Source organism: Salmo trutta, chromosome 10, assembly GCF_901001165.1.
Source record: "Salmo trutta chromosome 10, fSalTru1.1, whole genome shotgun sequence".
NCBI lineage: Eukaryota > Metazoa > Chordata > Actinopteri > Salmoniformes > Salmonidae > Salmo > Salmo trutta.
In genome coordinates, this window is record NC_042966.1 from 42,797,702 (window position 1) to 42,813,748 (window position 16,047).

General features: G+C 43.9%; 1 protein-coding gene and 1 long non-coding RNA gene across 4 annotated transcripts; one reads left to right on the plus strand and one right to left on the minus strand.

The window, feature by feature from the left end:
* Nucleotides 1-7: 7 nt before the first annotated feature.
* Nucleotides 8-14,107, plus strand: LOC115201745 (fibrous sheath CABYR-binding protein). 3 transcript variants are annotated; one of them, XM_029765615.1, is made up of 4 exons: nt 8-1,699; nt 6,410-6,498; nt 6,913-7,079; nt 13,598-13,696. In XM_029765615.1, exons 1-4 carry the CDS (start codon nt 337-339, stop codon nt 13,608-13,610), a joined length of 1,632 nt encoding a protein of 543 aa, XP_029621475.1. In that variant the 5' UTR covers nt 8-336; the 3' UTR covers nt 13,611-13,696. The 3 variants fall into 3 exon arrangements, with proteins under 3 accessions (XP_029621475.1, XP_029621473.1, XP_029621474.1); XM_029765613.1 differs by having other exon boundaries at nt 10-1,699; nt 6,913-7,078; nt 13,604-14,107; XM_029765614.1 differs by having other exon boundaries at nt 10-1,699; nt 6,410-6,486; nt 6,913-7,078; nt 13,604-14,107.
* LOC115201746 (uncharacterized) lies at nt 13,782-14,444 on the minus strand. Its single transcript, XR_003879804.1, has 3 exons — nt 14,189-14,444; nt 14,067-14,132; nt 13,782-13,802 (listed from the first exon to the last, which is right to left on the minus strand). It is a non-coding gene; the product is annotated as an uncharacterized LOC115201746 (long non-coding RNA).
* Between the last annotated feature and the right edge of the window lie 1,603 nt (nt 14,445-16,047).

Genomic DNA, 16,047 nt, shown 5'->3' on the forward strand with positions numbered 1-16,047 from the left:
CCTGGCCTAGTCAGCAGCCAAAGTCCCAAAGTCCTCTCTGTGTCTTACACAGCCTCAGTCAGTACTCTGAGTCTATTCAGTGCCTCTCGTTCTCACACCTTGCCAACAACAGGCAACCTGGTCCTCTCCTGTCCAGCTGTCCCAGACCTCCAGTGGAGTGTGGTCGTCTTTCTCTGCCTACCAACATCCCCCCCCTTCTGCTTCTGACTCCGTCTGCCTGGCCTGGAACCAAATGTGGATGTCTTCCTCTTAGACCTACCCGTCTATACCCCGTCTAGACCCCGTCTAGACCCCCCCCCCCTGTGCTGTGACTTTCTCTCTGTCTATCTTGCCACCATGCTGCCTCGCACCTCAGCCTTCCTCCTGCTCTCTCTCTGCCTCTCCTGGGGAATGTCTGCTTCTCTGGTCAGGAACATCACTCCTGAAGAGGAAGTCCCAGAAGCAGAAACCATGTTCAAGGATGACACCATTGCTGCTGCTGCTGCTGATACCGAGGTCTTTGCTGCTGCTGTAGATATCCGGGTCGAGGCTGATACCGTGGTGGCAGATAGCCTGGTTGTTGATGATACGCCTGCTGCTGTAGATATCCAGGTGGAGGGTGATACCGTGGTGGCAGATAGCCTGGTTGTTGATGATACGCCTGCTGCTGTAGATAACCGGGTCGAGGCTGATACCGTAGTGGCAGATAGCCTGGTTGTTGATGATACGCCTGCTGCTGTAGATATCCAGGTGGAGGGTGATACCGTGGTGGCAGATAGCCTGGTTGTTGATGATACGCCTGCTGCTTTAGATATCCAGGTGGAGGGTGATGCCGTGGTGGCAGATAGCCTGGTTGTTGACGATACGCCTGCTGCTGTAGATATCCGCGTGGAGGGCGATACCGTGGTGGCAGATAGCCTGGTTGTTGATGAAACGCCTGCTGCTGTAGATATCCAGGTGGAGGCTGATACCGTAGTGGCAGATAGCCTGGTTGTTGACGATACGCCTGCTGCTGTAGATATCCAGGCGGAGGGTGATGCCGTAGTGGCAGATAGCCTAGTTGTTGACGATACGCCTGCTGCTGTAGATATCCAGGTGGAGGGTGATACCGAGGTGGCAGATAGCCTGGTTGTTGATGATACACCTGCAGTGGAGGAACCTGTAGAAGACACCCCAGTGGCCGAAGACCTGGTAGCCGACAAGCCTGTTGCAGATATCGTTGTAGCTGGGGCATTTGTAGCCAAGGAACCAGTTGTGGACTCCCCTGTTGCTGATGCTCCGCTAGTAGACGCCCCTGTCATGGCAGATGAAGTCCCAGACACAGAGGCCCTCATGGCGGACATGCCACTGGTGGAAGACACGGCTTACATGGATCTGGAGGCCCTGATAACAGAAGCCGTGATTAAAGAGTTGTCTGCCCAGGTGGAGGAGGAAGACCTCGCTAAAGAGACCGAGATTCAGGACGCCATCTTGAAAGATTTGGCTGACCAGGAGGCCCTTGAAAAAGCGATGGAGCCCATTGAAGAGGAGGCAGAAGCAGAAGCTCCAGCGGAGGATCCAGCCAGCCCTTTGGTACCTGTCGTCGAAGCCCAGGAAGAGGACTCTGACTGGGGCTTGGTTTCCATCAGAGAGAGCCTCCAGGCAGCCAATGGATACTTTGACTCCCTGGTAGAATTGATGGGGGGACGCAATGGATTGTGTCAGTACAAATGCAAATACGGTAAGGATGAGACAGGGGTTGTGTGTGTCTATCATTACAGTAACATCTCAGTATTACTCCATGGTGTTGCCATGTCAAGCCTGGCTATAGACACCTAGGGCTCGATTCAATCCGTATTTGCGGAAGTTCAGGGCAATAGCGCATTCTAAATTTAAAGGTAATTTCCGATTGAGCCGACATATCCAGCCTTTACCGTAAATGCAGTGTCCGCGAAAGCGACAACATTATACTGAAATGCAGCTATAGCACTGAACTTTCACGATGCGGATTGAATCGAGCTCTGAATGGAACAGAACCTAGATACTGAGTGTTATCCTGGATGGAACAGAACCTAGATACTGAGTGTTAATCTGGATGGAACAGAACCTAGATACTGAGTGTTATAAGGAATGGAACAGAACCTAGATACTGAGTGTTATCCTGGATGGAACAGAACCTAGATACTGAGTGTTATCCTGGATGGAACAGAACCTAGATACTGAGTGTTATCCTGGATGTAACAGAACCAAGATACTGAGTGTTATCCTGGATGGAACAGAACCTAGATAATGAGTGTTATAAGGAATGGAACATAACCTAGATACTGAGTGTTATCCTGGATGGAACAGAACCTAGATACTGAGTGTTATCCTGGATGGAACAGAACCTAGATACTGAGTGTTATCCTGGATGGAACATAACCTAGATACTGAGTGTTATAAGGAATGGAACAGAACCTAGATACTGAGTGTTATCCTGGAATGGAACAGAACCTAGATACTGAGTGTTATCCTGGATGGAACAGAACCTAGATACTGAGTGTTATCCTGGATGGAACAGAACCTAGATACTGAGTGTTATCCTGGATGGAACAGAACCTAGATACTGAGTGTTATCCTGGATGGAACAGAACCTAGATACTGAGTGTTATAAGGAATGGAACAGAACCTAGATACTGAGTGTTATCCTGGATGGAACAGAACCTAGATACTGAGTGTTATCCTGGATGGAACAGAACCTAGATACTGAGTGTTATCCTGGATGGAACAGAACCTAGATACTGAGTGTTATAAGGAATGGAACAGAACCTAGATACTGAGTGTTATCCTGGATGGAACAGAACCTAGATACTGAGTGTTATCCTGGATGGAACAGAACCTAGATACTGAGTGTTATAAGGAATGGAACAGAACCTAGATACTGAGTGTTATCCTGGATGGAACAGAACCTAGATACTGAGTGTTATCCTGGATGGAACAGCACCTAGATACTGAGTGTTATAAGGAATGGAACAAAACCTAGATACTGAGTGTTATCCTGGATGGAACAGAACCTAGATACTGAGTGTTATCCTGGATGGAACAGAACCTAGATACTGAGTGTTATCCTTGTAGAGAGGCCAACTTGATTTGTTGAAGAACAGATCACAATGTACCCATTTAGGATCTTACACAAACACCATCGGTTTGGTTTAGGCCAGGGCTCTCCAACCCTGTTCCCGGAGAGTTACCGTCCTGTAGGTTTTAACACCAACCCTGTTCCCGGAGAGTTACCGTCCTGTAGGTTTTAACTCCAACCCTGTTCCTGGAGAGATACCGTCCTGTAGGTTTTAACTCCAACCCTGTTCCTGGAGAGTTACTGTCCTGTAGGTTTTAACTCCAACCCTGTTCCTGGATAGATACCGTCCTGTAGGTTTTAACTCCAACCCTGTTCCTGGAGAGATACCCTCCTGTAGATTTTAACTCCAACCCTGTTCCCGGGGAGATACCCTCCTGTAGGTTTTAACTCCAACGCTAATCTAGCACACCTGATTCTAATAATTAGCTGGTTGATAAACTGAACCAGGTTAATTACAACTGAGGTCAGTGTTAACATAACATTATATATTCTCAGTGACATAGATCAACCTGAGATACAGTACAAATAGACCATAGTTATTACAGTATGGCTTACAGGGTACATTCCAATATCCACACTAGCATACCACAGTGAAGACATATCCACACTAGCATACCACAGTGAAGGTATATCCACACTAGCATACCACAGTGAAGGTATATCCACACTAGCATACCACAGTGAAGGTATATCCACACTAACATACCACAGTGAATGTATATCCACACTAGCATACCACAGTGAATGTATATCCACACTAGCATACCACAGTGAAGGTATATCCACACTAGCATACCGTAGTGAATGTATATCCACACTAGCATACCACAGTGAAGGTAATATCCACACTAGCATACCACAGTGAAGGTATATCCACACTAGCATACCACAGTGAAGGTATATCCACACTAGCATACCACAGTGAAGACATATCCACACTAGCATACCACAGTGAAGGTATATCCACACTAGCATACCACAGTGAAGGTATATCCACACTAGCATACCACAGTGAAGGTATATCCACACTAACATACCACAGTGAATGTATATCCACACTAGCATACCACAGTGAATGTATATCCACACTAGCATACCACAGTGAAGGTATATCCACACTAGCATACCGTAGTGAATGTATATCCACACTAGCATACCACAGTGAAGGTAATATCCACACTAGCATACCACAGTGAAGGTATATCCACACTAGCATACCACAGTGAAGGTATATCCACACTAGCATACCACAGTGAAGGTATATCCACACTAGCATACCACAGTGAATACATATCCACACTGCATACCACAGTGAAAACATATCCACACTAGCATACCACAGTGAAGGTATATCCACACTAGCATACCACAGTGAAGACATATCCACACTAGCATACCACAGTGAAGGTATATCCACACTAGCATACCACAGTGAAGGTATATCCACACTAGCATACCACAGTGAAGACATATCCACACTAGCATACCACAGTGAAGGTATATCCACACTAGCATACCACAGTGAAGACATATCCACACTAGCATACCACAGTGAAGACATATCCACACTAGCATACCACAGTGAAGGTATATCCACACTAGCATACCACAGTGAAGACATATCCACACTAGCATACCACAGTGAATGAATCCCAACACATTACTTCATTCTAAGTATGTGCTAGTATATAATGACACCACGACCATGCTACATTCCAGTATCCACACTAGCCCAGTATATTGCTCCATACTTAGTACAGTAGTGTCATATGATTGCATGGACACTGGAACAGCAAAAACTCATGGATCTATACAGGAGCCACTCCGAGTTCCCTGTCATGTTTTATATATAGGTGAGTTCCCTGTCATGTTTTATATATAGGTGAGTTCCCTGTCATGTTTTATATATAGGTGAGTTCCCTGTCATGTTTTATATAGGTGAGTTCCCTGTCATGTTTTATATATAGGTGAGTTCCCTGTCATGTTTTATATATAGGTGAGTTCCCTGTGATGTTTTATATATAGGTGAGTTCCTTGTCATGTTTTATATATAGGTGAGTTCCCTGTCATGTTTTATATATAGGTGAGTTCCCTGTCATGTTTTATATATAGGTGAGTTCCCTGTCATGTTTTATATATAGGTGAGTTCCCTGTCATGTTTTATATATAGGTGAGTTCCCTGTCATGTTTTATATATAGGTGAGTTCCCTGTGATGTTTTATATATAGGTGAGTTCCCTGTCATGTTTTATATATAGGTGAGTTCCCTGTCATGTTTTATATATAGGTGAGTTCCCTGTCATGTTTTATATATAGGTGAGTTCCCTGTCATGTTTTATATATAGGTGAGTTCCCTGTCATGTTTTATATAGGTGAGTTCCCTGTCATGTTCCTTTATATAGGTGAGTTCCCCGTCATGTTTTATATATAGGTGAGTTCCCTGTCATGTTCCTTTATATAGGTGAGTTCCCTGTCATGTTTTATATATAGGTGAGTTCCCTGTCATGTTTTATATATAGGTGAGTTCCCTGTCATGTTTTATATAGGTGAGTTCCCTGTCATGTTTTATATATAGGTGAGTTCCCTGTGATGTTTCATATATAGGTGAGTTCCCTGTGATGTTTTATATATAGGTGAGTTCCCTGTCATGTTTTATATATAGGTGAGTTCCCTGTCATGTTTTATATATAGGTGAGTTCCCTGTCATGTTTATATATAGGTGAGTTCCATGTCATGTTTTATATATAGGTGAGTTCCCTGTCATGTTTTATATATAGGTGAGTTCCCTGTGATGTTTTATATAGGTGAGTTCCCTGTCATGTTTTATATATAGGTGAGTTCCATGTCATGTTTTATATATAGGTGAGTTCCCTGTCATGTTTTATATATAGGTGAGTTCCCTGTCATGTTTTATATATAGGTGAGTTCCCTGTGATGTTTTATATATAGGTGAGTTCCCTGTGATGTTTTATATATAGATGAGTTCCCTGTGATGTTTTATATAGGTGAGTTCCCTGTCATGTTCTTTATGTAGGTGGAAAGGCCCTGCCCAAATAGGAGAACCCTTTTGAGTTCCATGTGCAGTAGAACCCTCTGTGGAAGGGTTCTACATGGAACCCGGAGGGGTTCTACCTGGAACCATAAAGGGTTCTTCAAAGGGCAGAAAAACCATGTTAGGTTCTAGATATCATCTTTTTTTCAGTTTCGGTTTTTGTCAATAGGGTGTTGAATGTTCAATTTGTGCTGATTGATAACAAGCTATTGATCAATAGGTGGAGCTACATAAATAACTGTAAATGGGTCTGAATTCGAGTTGTTCACCTTTCCTTCTCAGGTAAGACACCTGTGCATCGCATTGGTTATGTGACCCCAGAGCCCAATGGTTGCAGCTCTGACCTCCTAGGATTCCAGGTACCAGATAGTGTATGTTTTAACTATCACTAACTGTAGACAGCATATGATACTGTACTAATACCCGATACCTAAACTGCAGACTGTTTTCTCATACAATACATACTATACTTATAGGGCCCTTATATAGACCCCTCTGTGGGAAGGGTTCTACATGGAACCCAAACGGGTTCTACCTGGAACCAAAAATGTTCCATCTGGAACCAAAAGGGTTCTACCTGGAAGCAAAATGGTTCTACCTGGAACCAAAAGGGTTCTACCTGGAACCAAATAGTGTTTTTCAAAGGGTTCTCCTATTGGGACAGCTGAAGTCTTTAAGGTTCTATAAAGCACCTTTTTTGTTGTTGTAAGAGTGTATATAAATCCTAATGTTATATTATCCTATAACCTATATATCTTTCTGTATTATTATTATTATCCCAACAGTTTGACATGGGCATCCCAGCCATGACTCAGTGCTGTAACCAGCTGGACAGTTGCTATGACACCTGTGGCTCCAACAAAAACCTCTGTGATTCCAAGTACCGCTCGTGTCTCCACGCTATTTGCTCTGACCTGAAGAAGAGCCTGGGGCTTGTGTCAAAGGTCAAAGGTGAGATAGCTACTGAATTATACTCTGTTACACTTTAACGTAGGTGCAGTGCTTAATTTGAGCCGGATCTTACCACAGCTTCTCAACAAACAACAAAAAAAAGCCTAGCTGTGGATTGTGTGTAGCCCAATAACATTTTAGTCATTTAGCAGACGCTCTTATCCAGAGTGACTTACAGTAATGAATGCATACATTTCCTACATTTTTCTCCGTACTGGTCCCCCGTGGGAATCGAACCCACAACCCTGGCGTTGCAAACACCATGCTCTACCAACTGAGCCACACGGGACTTAGAAGGCAATAACAAGGCATAGTCTACGGTCGGGAACGTGCGGCAAATCTGTCAATGAACAGTATGAAGACAAAACAGGCTTTTCGTAATATTTCAAATACAATTGCTGTTAAAACACAGGTTGAAAACCAAATGGCTTCTGGTGAAAAGAGAAGAGAAGTCTAATCTGTCTGCTATAGGCTAACAACATATTTCATCAACTTCCCCAAATATTGTTAGACAAAGTAAAACAAGAGTGAGATATAGGAGTTTGGCACGAACTCACCGGCGATTATTGAGCTGCGGATAATTATTTTTTAGGACTATAATTTCCTCCTCATATACCGTAAACAATATGTGTCTCCACCTGGACTAGGTAGGCTATTGATGGATCAAGACAAGGTGGTTTTTATGGATCTCAGATTCTCAGTTTGTCATAGTAGCCTGTCATTTTGATCATTTGTACTGTATTTTTTTTTATTTTATTCTACCAAAGCCTCCAGTCATGCAAAATTATGTAGAATTGCATGAAATGCGTTTATAAAAATGCCACATTTTTCCCGGACCCTAGGCTAATAAAATGTTCCCCATGTGTAAGTGCCTCTACTCTACTGCTCTATGCCACTCCGCAAATGCGATGATAATGCATGCAATGCTTTATTATAAAGGGGATTTGTATTTTTCATGCGTTCTGGTATCTCAGAGCTCCCCAGGTCACCCCCCTCTTGCGCTCACTTTTTGTTCTGGCACCTCCCGATTTACAAATTAAGCACTGCACAGGTGTTATGCTTTTTTGACTTGTTATAAGCATGTATGAACCTTTATAATGTCTTGTAATGAAGCATAAAAAATATTGTAAGGTGAGACCACAGGAGTAGGCTCAGACTCCACTCTCCCCTTTACTGTCCTCTTTGTAGCTAACTAGGACAGTATAACTGTCCTCCACTCTTCCCTTTACTGTCCTCTTTGTAGCTAACTAGGACAGTATAACTGTCCTCCACTCTTCCCTTTACTGTCCTCTTTGTAGCTAACTAGGACAGTATAACATAATTTCACTGAGACACCCTGGTCGATGTTAATTCCAGTTTAATTCAGTTAATACAGAAAGTACACTGACATTTAATTGGAATGTATGTTTACTTCCTAAAGTGACCCTGTCCACAAGTCATGTGTATTTTAATATTTCCTAAATACATACAGTACCAGTCAAACGTTTGGACACACTACTCACACCTACTCATTCAAAGGTTTTTCTTTAATTGTACTATTTTCTACATTGTAGAATAATAGTGAAGATATTAAAACTATGAAATAACACAAATGGAATCATGTAGTAACCTGTAACGTGCGTCGTATAGATGGGACCAAGGCGCAGCGTGTTGAGTGCTCATGATTATATTTAATGAAAACGAAACACTTTGACGAAGAAACAAAACGACAGCCAACAGTTCTGTCAGGTGACATACACGAAACAGAAAACAACCCATACAAACCCAGTGGGAAAAGGCTGCTTAAGTATGGCTCCCAATCAGAGACAACGATAGACAGCTGCCTCTGATTGGAAACCATACATGGCCAAAACATAGAAACACAACACATAGAATGCCCACCCCATATCCCACCCTGACCTAACTAAACAGAGAAAAAACAGCTCTCTTAGGTCAGGGCGTGACATAACCAAAAAATATATTTTAGATTCTTCAAAGTAGCCACCCTTTGCCTTGATGACAGCTCTGTATCTCTGTCTCTCTTTCTGCTGGCCTGTGAGCCGTTGGGATTCTCCCCAACATTGCTGTTGACACATATTCCACGGTAGTTATTGGGGTCAAATTCCATTTTTGTGGATTGGGTTTATCATTCAGAGCTGAGGATGATGTTAAAGAGTTTTATTATAGCCAATTGGAATTTGTTGTCTGTATATTGGATCATTTCATGTAGGATACCATCAACACCACAGGCCTTTTTGGGTTGGAGGGTTTGTATTTTGTCCTGTAGTTCATTCAATGTAATTGGAGAATCCAGTGGGTTCTGGTAGTCTTTAAAAAAACTTCTTAAGGATCGGTGTCCTGCTAGCGGGACGACTTCCGGTGAAACTGGAGGGCGTGCAATTCAAATAAATAATCATAAACATTATGGATTTTAAACATTTAGGTTCATATAAGTGTCTTATATCGGCTGAAAGCTTAAATTCTTGTTAATTTAACTGCACTGTCTGATTTACCGTAGCTATTACAGCAAAAACATGCCATGCGATTGTTTGAGGAGGTGCCCCACATCAAAATGTTTTTCCACCGGCACATACATTCATATATAATGATTAAATATTCACTTACTTTTTAAAAATGTTCCTCTGATTTTTCATCCAAAGGGTTCCAGCTATAACATGTAGTGTCATTTTGTTAGATAAAATCCTTCTTAATATCCCAAAAAAGTCTGTTTTGTTGGCGCCATCGATTTGAGTAATCCACTCGTTCAACTTGCAGAGAAAGTAATCCAAAAATCTACCCCTAAACTTTGTTTCAACAAGTCAAAATACATTTCTATTTACTCCTCAGATACCCTAAAATATAATCAAACTATAATATTTCTATCAGAAAGAAGTATGTTCAATAGGAAACCAATTTTAGCAGGTACGTAATGTCTTCATGGAGCACACACGAATTTCCAAGACTGTGTCCTTCTACTAAAACTGATATTTGTTATTCGTTTTTGAAGTTACAAGCCTGAAACCTGGAACATAGACTACTGACACCCTGTGGAAGCCATAGGAATTACATCCAGGGAGCTGATTTTCAATATGACCTATCTCTTGCATTTCTAAGAGGATGGTGTCTCAAAAAATTATTCTGGTTGGTTTTTCTTTGGATTTTCTCCTACCCTATATATTGTGTTATATTCTCCTACATTATTTTAACATTTCCTTTCCACAAACTTCAAAGTGTTTTCTTTCCAATGGTGCCAATTATATGCATATCCTGGCTTCAGGGCCTGAGCAACAGGCAGTTTACTTTGGGCACGTCATTCAGACAGGAAGTGGAGAAAAAATGGGCCTATCCCTTAATAGTTGATTCTAAGATGTATTTTTGATCATGTATATGCTTTTACTGTTTGTTCTTTGTTATAGAGCCAAATAGATTGGAGAAGTGGTTTATCCATACATCTCCATTTTGGATAGATAATTCTTCATGTTGTTGTTGGTTTAGTGTTTTCATATTTTCCCAGAAGTGGTTTGATTCTATGGATTCTTCAATTACATTGAGCTGATTTCTGATGTGCTGTTCCTTCTTTTTCCGTAGTGTATTTCTGTATTGTTTTAGTGATTCACCATAGTGAAGGCGTAGACTCAGGTTTTCTGGGTCTCTATGTTGTTGGTTGGACAGGTTTCTCAATTTCTTTCTTTGGTTTTTTGTATTCTTCATCAAACCATTTATCATTGTTGTTCATTTTTTTCGGTTGTCTGCTTGACATTTTTCGATTTGAAAGGGAAGCTGAAAGGTCAAATATACTGTTAGGCTTTCTACTGCCAAGTTACTAAGGATTTGATGCCTCATGAATGAGTATTGCTCTGTTCAAGTAGACTGTGATTTTGCTGTGATCTGATAGGGGTGTCAGTGGGCTGACTGTGAACACTCTAAGAGACTCTGGGTTGAGTTCAGTGATAAAGTAGTCCACAGTACTACTGCCAAGAGATGAGCTGTAGGTGTACCTACCATGGGAGTGTCCTCGAAGTCCACCATTGACTATGTACATACCCAGTGTGCAACAGAGCTGCAGGAGTTGTGACCCGTTTTTGTTGGTTATGTTGTCATAGTTGTGCCTAGGGGGGCATATGGGGGAGGGAATGTTGTCACCTCCAGGCAGGTGTTTGTCCCCCATGTGCTGAGGGTGTCAGGTTCTTGTCCAGTTCTGGCATGTAGGTTGCCACAGACTAGTACATGTCCCTGGGCCTGGAAATGATTGATTTCCCCCTCTAGGATGGAGAAGCTGTCATCGTTAAAGTATGGGGATTCTGGGGGATATAGACATAGGTGGCCATTTTTCTCTCTTGAGATTTTTTCCTTACTAATTTCTAGTCAGGGTAAAGGCTGCTCAAGTCCAGGGTGGAGTGGTGGGCCAGGTAGACATTATGTTTTGTGGCACAGTCTCGTGAAATGCTTGCATTCACCCACTGTAATGGTGGCAGGGTGAAAGTATTTTTGTGGTAGCAGAGTGGAGATAACCACTTGTGCATTGGGGAAAGTGGAAGAAGCTTTTCAATCACTCCCTTGAGTGCTGTGGACACACTTTCCTGCTGGGCCCTCAGGCCATGTGTTCCTCTCTCTCTCCTCCTTCACTGCTGTTAGCTGTCCCATGTGTTCCTCTCTCTCCTCCTTCACTGCTGTTAGCTGTCCCATGTGTTCCTCTCCCTCCTCCTTCACTGCTGTTAGCTGTTCCATGTGTTCCTCTCCCTCCTCCTTCACTGCTGTTAGCTGTCCCATGTGTTCCTCTCCCTCCTCCTTCAATGCTGTTAGCTGTCCCATGTGGTCCTCTCCCTCCTCCTTCAATGCTGTTAGCTGTCCCGTGTGGTCCTCTCCCTCCTCCTTCAATGCTGTTAGCTGTCCCGTGTGGTCCTCTCCCTCCTCCTTCAATGCTGTTAGCTGTCCCATGTGGTCCTCTCCCTTCTCCTTCACTGCTGTTATTTTTTTGCAGAATAACTCAGCTCTCTCTTCTCTCTCTCAACCCTAACTCTCTCTCTCTCTCTCTCTCTCTCAACCCTAACCCTCTCTCTCTCAACCCTAACCCTCTCTCTCTCAACCCTAACCCTCTCTCTCTCTCTCTCAACCCTAACCCTCTCTCTCTCTCTCTCAACCCTAACCCTCTCTCTCTCTCTCTCAACCCTAACCCTCTCTCTCTCTCTCTCAACCCTAAGCCTCTCTCTCTCTCTCAACCCTAACCCTCTCTTCTCTCTCTCAACCCTAACCCCCTCTCTCTCTCTCAACCCTAACCCCCTCTCTCTCTCTCAACCCTAACCCCCTCTCTCTCTCTCTCAACCCTAAGCCTCTCTCTCTCAACCCTAACCCTCTCTCTCTCTCTCTCTCACCCTAACCCCTCTCTCTCTCTCTCAACCCTAACCCTCTCTTCTCTCTCTCAACCCTAACCCCCTCTCTCTCTCTCAACCCTAACCCTCTCTCTCTCTCTCAACCCTAACCCTCTCTCTCTCTCTCACTCTCAACCCTAACCCCCCTCTCTCTCTCTCTCTCAACCCTAACCCTCTCTTCTCTCTCTCACCCTAACCCCCTCTCTCTCTCTCTCAACCCTAACCCTCTCTCTCTCTCTCAACCCTAACCCTCTCTCTCTCTCTCAACCCTAACCCTCTCTCTCTCTCTCTCAACCCTAACCCTCTCTTCTCTCTCTCAACCCTAACCCTCTCTCTCTCTCTCTCAACCCTAACCCCCTCTCTCTCTCTCTCAACCCTAAGCCTCTCTCTCTCAAACCCTAACCTCTCTCTCTCTCTCCTCTCTCTCAACCCTAACCTCTCTCTCTCCTCTCACCCTAACCCCTCTCTCTCTCAACCCTAACCCCTCTCTCTCTCTCTCTCTCAACCCTAACCCCCTCTCTCTCTCTCTCAACCCTAACCCTCTCTCTCTCAACCCTAACCCCCTCTCTCTCTCTCTCTCTCTCTCTCTCTCAACCCTAAACCTCTCTCTCTCAACCCTAACCCCCTCTCTCTCTCTCTCTCTCTCTCTCTCAACCCTAACCCTCTCTCTCTCTCTCTCAACCCTAACCCTCTCTCTCTCTCTCAACCCTAACCCTCTCTCTCTCTCTCTCACCTAACCCTCTCTCCTCTCAGTCCGCTCAACCCTAACCCCCCCTCTCTCGTCTCTCTCCAACCCGAAAAACCCTCCTCTCTCTCGCTCTCAAAACTCACCCTAACCCCTCTCTCTCTCGCTCAATACCCTAACCCTCTCTCTCTCAACCCTAACCCCCCTCTCTCTACCTCTCTCATCCTCTCTCTCTCCTCTACAAACCCACTAAAAAAAACTCCTCTCCTCCTCCTCAAGCCCTAACCCCCTCTCTCATCTCTCTCTCTCTCTCTCCTCAATCTCGACCCATAAAAAAGCCAACCTAACACCTCAACCATAATCCCTCGCTCTCTCGCTTCTCTCTCAAACCTCACTCTCTCTCTCAACCCTAACCCTCTCTCTCTCTCTCAACCCTAACCCTCTCTCTCTCTCTCTCAACCCTAACCCTCTCTCTCTCTCTCCTCCTCACAGCCTGTGAGTCTGTAGCAGATGCTCTGTACAACACAGTGTGGACGCTGGGCTGCAGATCCTTCATGAACAGCCAGAGGGAAGCATGTTACTGTGAGAGAGAGGAGAGGGACGAGCTGTAGAGGACCAGGCTGGGACACTACACTACCCTATCCAACACAACACCAACCTGGGACACTACCCAACACAACACAAGACCAACCTGGGACACTACACTACCCAGCACTAGACCAACCTGGGACACTACACTACCCAGCACTAGACCAACCTGGGACACTACACTACCCAGCACTAGACCAACCTGGGACACTACACTACCCAGCACTAGACCAACCTGGGACACTACACTACCCAGCACTAGACCAACCTGGGACACTACACTACTCAGCACTAGACCAACCTGGGACACTACACTACCCAGCACTAGACCAACCTGGGACACTACACTACCCAGTACTAGACCAACCTGGGACACTACACTACCCAGCACTAGACCAACCTGGGACACTACACTACCCAGCACTAGACCAACCTGGGACACTACCCAGCACTAGACCAACCTGGGACACTACCCAGCACTAGACCAACCTGGGACACTACACTACCCAGCACTAGACCAACCTGGGACACTACACTACCCAGCACTAGACCAACCTGGGACACTACACTACCCAGCACTAGACCAACCTGGGACACTACACTACCCAGCACTAGACCAACCTGGGACACTACACTACCTAACACAAGACCAACCTGGGAAGAGAGGGACTAGCCGTAGAGGACATGCATGTACATAGGACAATATCCTCTTGCAAGAATCATCAATGGAAAGGGTGCAAGAAGCCAACAGTCACTTGCATCAAAATGAAGGGAGAAAAAAAGGACAAGCACTCACTTGATTCAGTTGAACTTCAAGTCAACATGGATTCACACTATATAGCCACTCCTATTTGTCATATATTTAATCTGTCTGGAGAAAAAGAATTGTCCTCAGAACTGGAGGGAAACCAAAGTAATTCCGCTACCCAAGAATGGTAAAGCGGCCTTTACTGGCTCTAACAGCTGACCAATCAGCTTGATGCCGACTCTTAGCAAACTTAGAAAAAAAAATGGTGATTGACCAAATACAATGCTATTTCTCTGTAAACAAATTAACAACAGACTTTCAGCATGCTTATAGAGAAGGGCACACAGCATGTACGGTACTGCACTGACACAAATGACTGATGATTGGTTGAAAGAAAAAAAAAGAAATGTATAACAAGACAATTGTGGGAGCTGTATTGTTAGATTTCAGTGCAGCCTTTGATATTATTGACCATGTCTTGTTATTGAAAAAACATATGTGTTATGGCTTTTCAACCTCTGCCATATCGTGGATTCAGAGCTATCTATCTAATAGAACTCAGAGGGTTTTCTTCAATGGAAGCTTCTCTAATGTCAACCATGTAAAGTGTGGTGTACCGCAGGGCAGCTCTCGAGGCCCTCTACTCTTTTCATTTTTTTTACTAATCAATCAAATGTATTTATAAAGCCCTTTTTACATCAACAGATGTCACAAAGTGCTATACAGAAACCCAGACTAAATGACCTACCACGAGTCTTAAGTAAAGCATGTGTGTCTATGTATGCTGATGATTCAACATTATACATGTCAGCAACCAAGGTTAATGAAATCACTGCAACACTTAACAAAGAGTTGCAGTCAGTTTTAGAATGGGTGGCCAGTAATACATTAGTCCTGAGCATCTCTACAACTTAAAGCATTGTATTTGGTACAAATAGTTCCCTAAGTTCTAGACCTCAGCTGAGTCTGATAATGAATTATTTGGCCCTTGAGCACGTTGAGGAGACTAAATAATTTGGCGTTACCTTGGATTGTAAACTGTCATGGTCAAAACGTATTCATTCAATGGTTGTAAATATGGAGAGAGGTCTGTCCTTGATTTAAGCCTAGATTCAATCAGATCAAGCGTTAACCAACGATAGCGCACACATGCATAGCGGCTGTTTTGGCTGTGTCTGAGGTGGAACTGCGTTGGAGCCGTCAAATCGGTGAGCTGCTGCACTTCCAATCATTGTCATAAAGCAACACCCGCCCCACTAGAAGCCACACCCTCCCCACTAGAAGCCACACCCTCCTCACTCGCGTTAGAAGTTCAGAATGTGTAGGCTACATAGAAATAATTATGCATTAAACAAAATAATGAGGATTTACATTATCAAGGTGTAGATTACATATCACATTGCAGTGTTCCCACTTGTAAACTGTCATGGTCAAAACGTATTCATTCAATGGTTGTAAATATGGAGAGAGGTCTGTCCTTGATTTAAGCCTAGATTCAATCAGATCAAGCGTTAACCAACGATAGCGCACACATGCATAGCGGCTGTTTTGGCTGTGTCTGAGGTGGAACTGCGTTGGAGCCGTCAAATCGGTGAGCTGC

Coding starts and splice junctions, on each gene's coding strand:
- LOC115201745 (XM_029765613.1), top strand. CDS start 337: ATGCTGCCTCGCACCTCAGCCTTCCTCCTGCTCTCTCTCTGCCTCTCC. Junction 1,700..6,409: donor TCAGTACAAATGCAAATACG/GTAAGGATGAGA, acceptor TTTCCTTCTCAG/GTAAGACACCTGTGCATCGC. Junction 6,499..6,912: donor GATTCCAGGTACCAGATAGT/GTATGTTTTAAC, acceptor TTATCCCAACAG/TTTGACATGGGCATCCCAGC.